This window comes from Sinocyclocheilus anshuiensis, unplaced genomic scaffold, assembly GCF_001515605.1.
Source record: "Sinocyclocheilus anshuiensis isolate Anshui unplaced genomic scaffold, SAMN03320099.WGS_v1.1 scaffold25, whole genome shotgun sequence".
Lineage (NCBI taxonomy): Eukaryota > Metazoa > Chordata > Actinopteri > Cypriniformes > Cyprinidae > Sinocyclocheilus > Sinocyclocheilus anshuiensis.
Window position 1 is genome coordinate 959085 of NW_015536477.1, and position 485 is coordinate 959569.

Sequence of the window (485 nt, forward strand, 5' to 3'; positions counted from 1 at the left end):
TTTGCAACTTTACAGATCTTCTTTATGCACCAAGAGCTTGTAACACTCCAAAGAGAAAGGAAAAATTGAAATCGCATCATATGACCCCTTTAAAACAAAACTGACAGTTCAGACTTACAGTACAGCACTGCACAACACAAAGTATACAAAAACATTAAGAGTCATACATACTGAACTACGCTTTTTCTCAAGACATTCCTCACTTGGTTCTTGTTGATGGACGGATTCCATTCTTGAGTACTGAGATGATTGGACACAAAGTTGTCCACCTTCTGTCGCAGATTTTGATAAGCTGGCTAGAGAGATATATGAATTCATGTCAGTTTAAACAAGATGAATGGATGGATGGATGGATGAATGACAGATCAGACAAAATAACAGATAAATGACAAAGATAGATATATAGATAACACAAGATAGATAGACAGACAGACAGACAGACAGACAGACAGACAGATAGCAGACAGATAGATAGATGACAGAGA

The 485-nt window shown here is 36.9% G+C and overlaps 1 protein-coding gene across 1 annotated transcript in view; it reads right to left on the reverse strand.

Moving 5' to 3' along the window:
* The window catches only part of LOC107662284 (biorientation of chromosomes in cell division protein 1-like), a 4007-nt gene that overhangs the window by 1809 nt on the left and 1713 nt on the right, over window positions 1-485 (reverse strand). Inside the window, exon 2 of the mRNA XM_016452292.1 lies at window positions 172-296. Within this exon, the coding sequence (XP_016307778.1) occupies window positions 172-296 (125 nt within the window). The remainder of the gene's footprint in view (window positions 1-171; window positions 297-485) is intronic.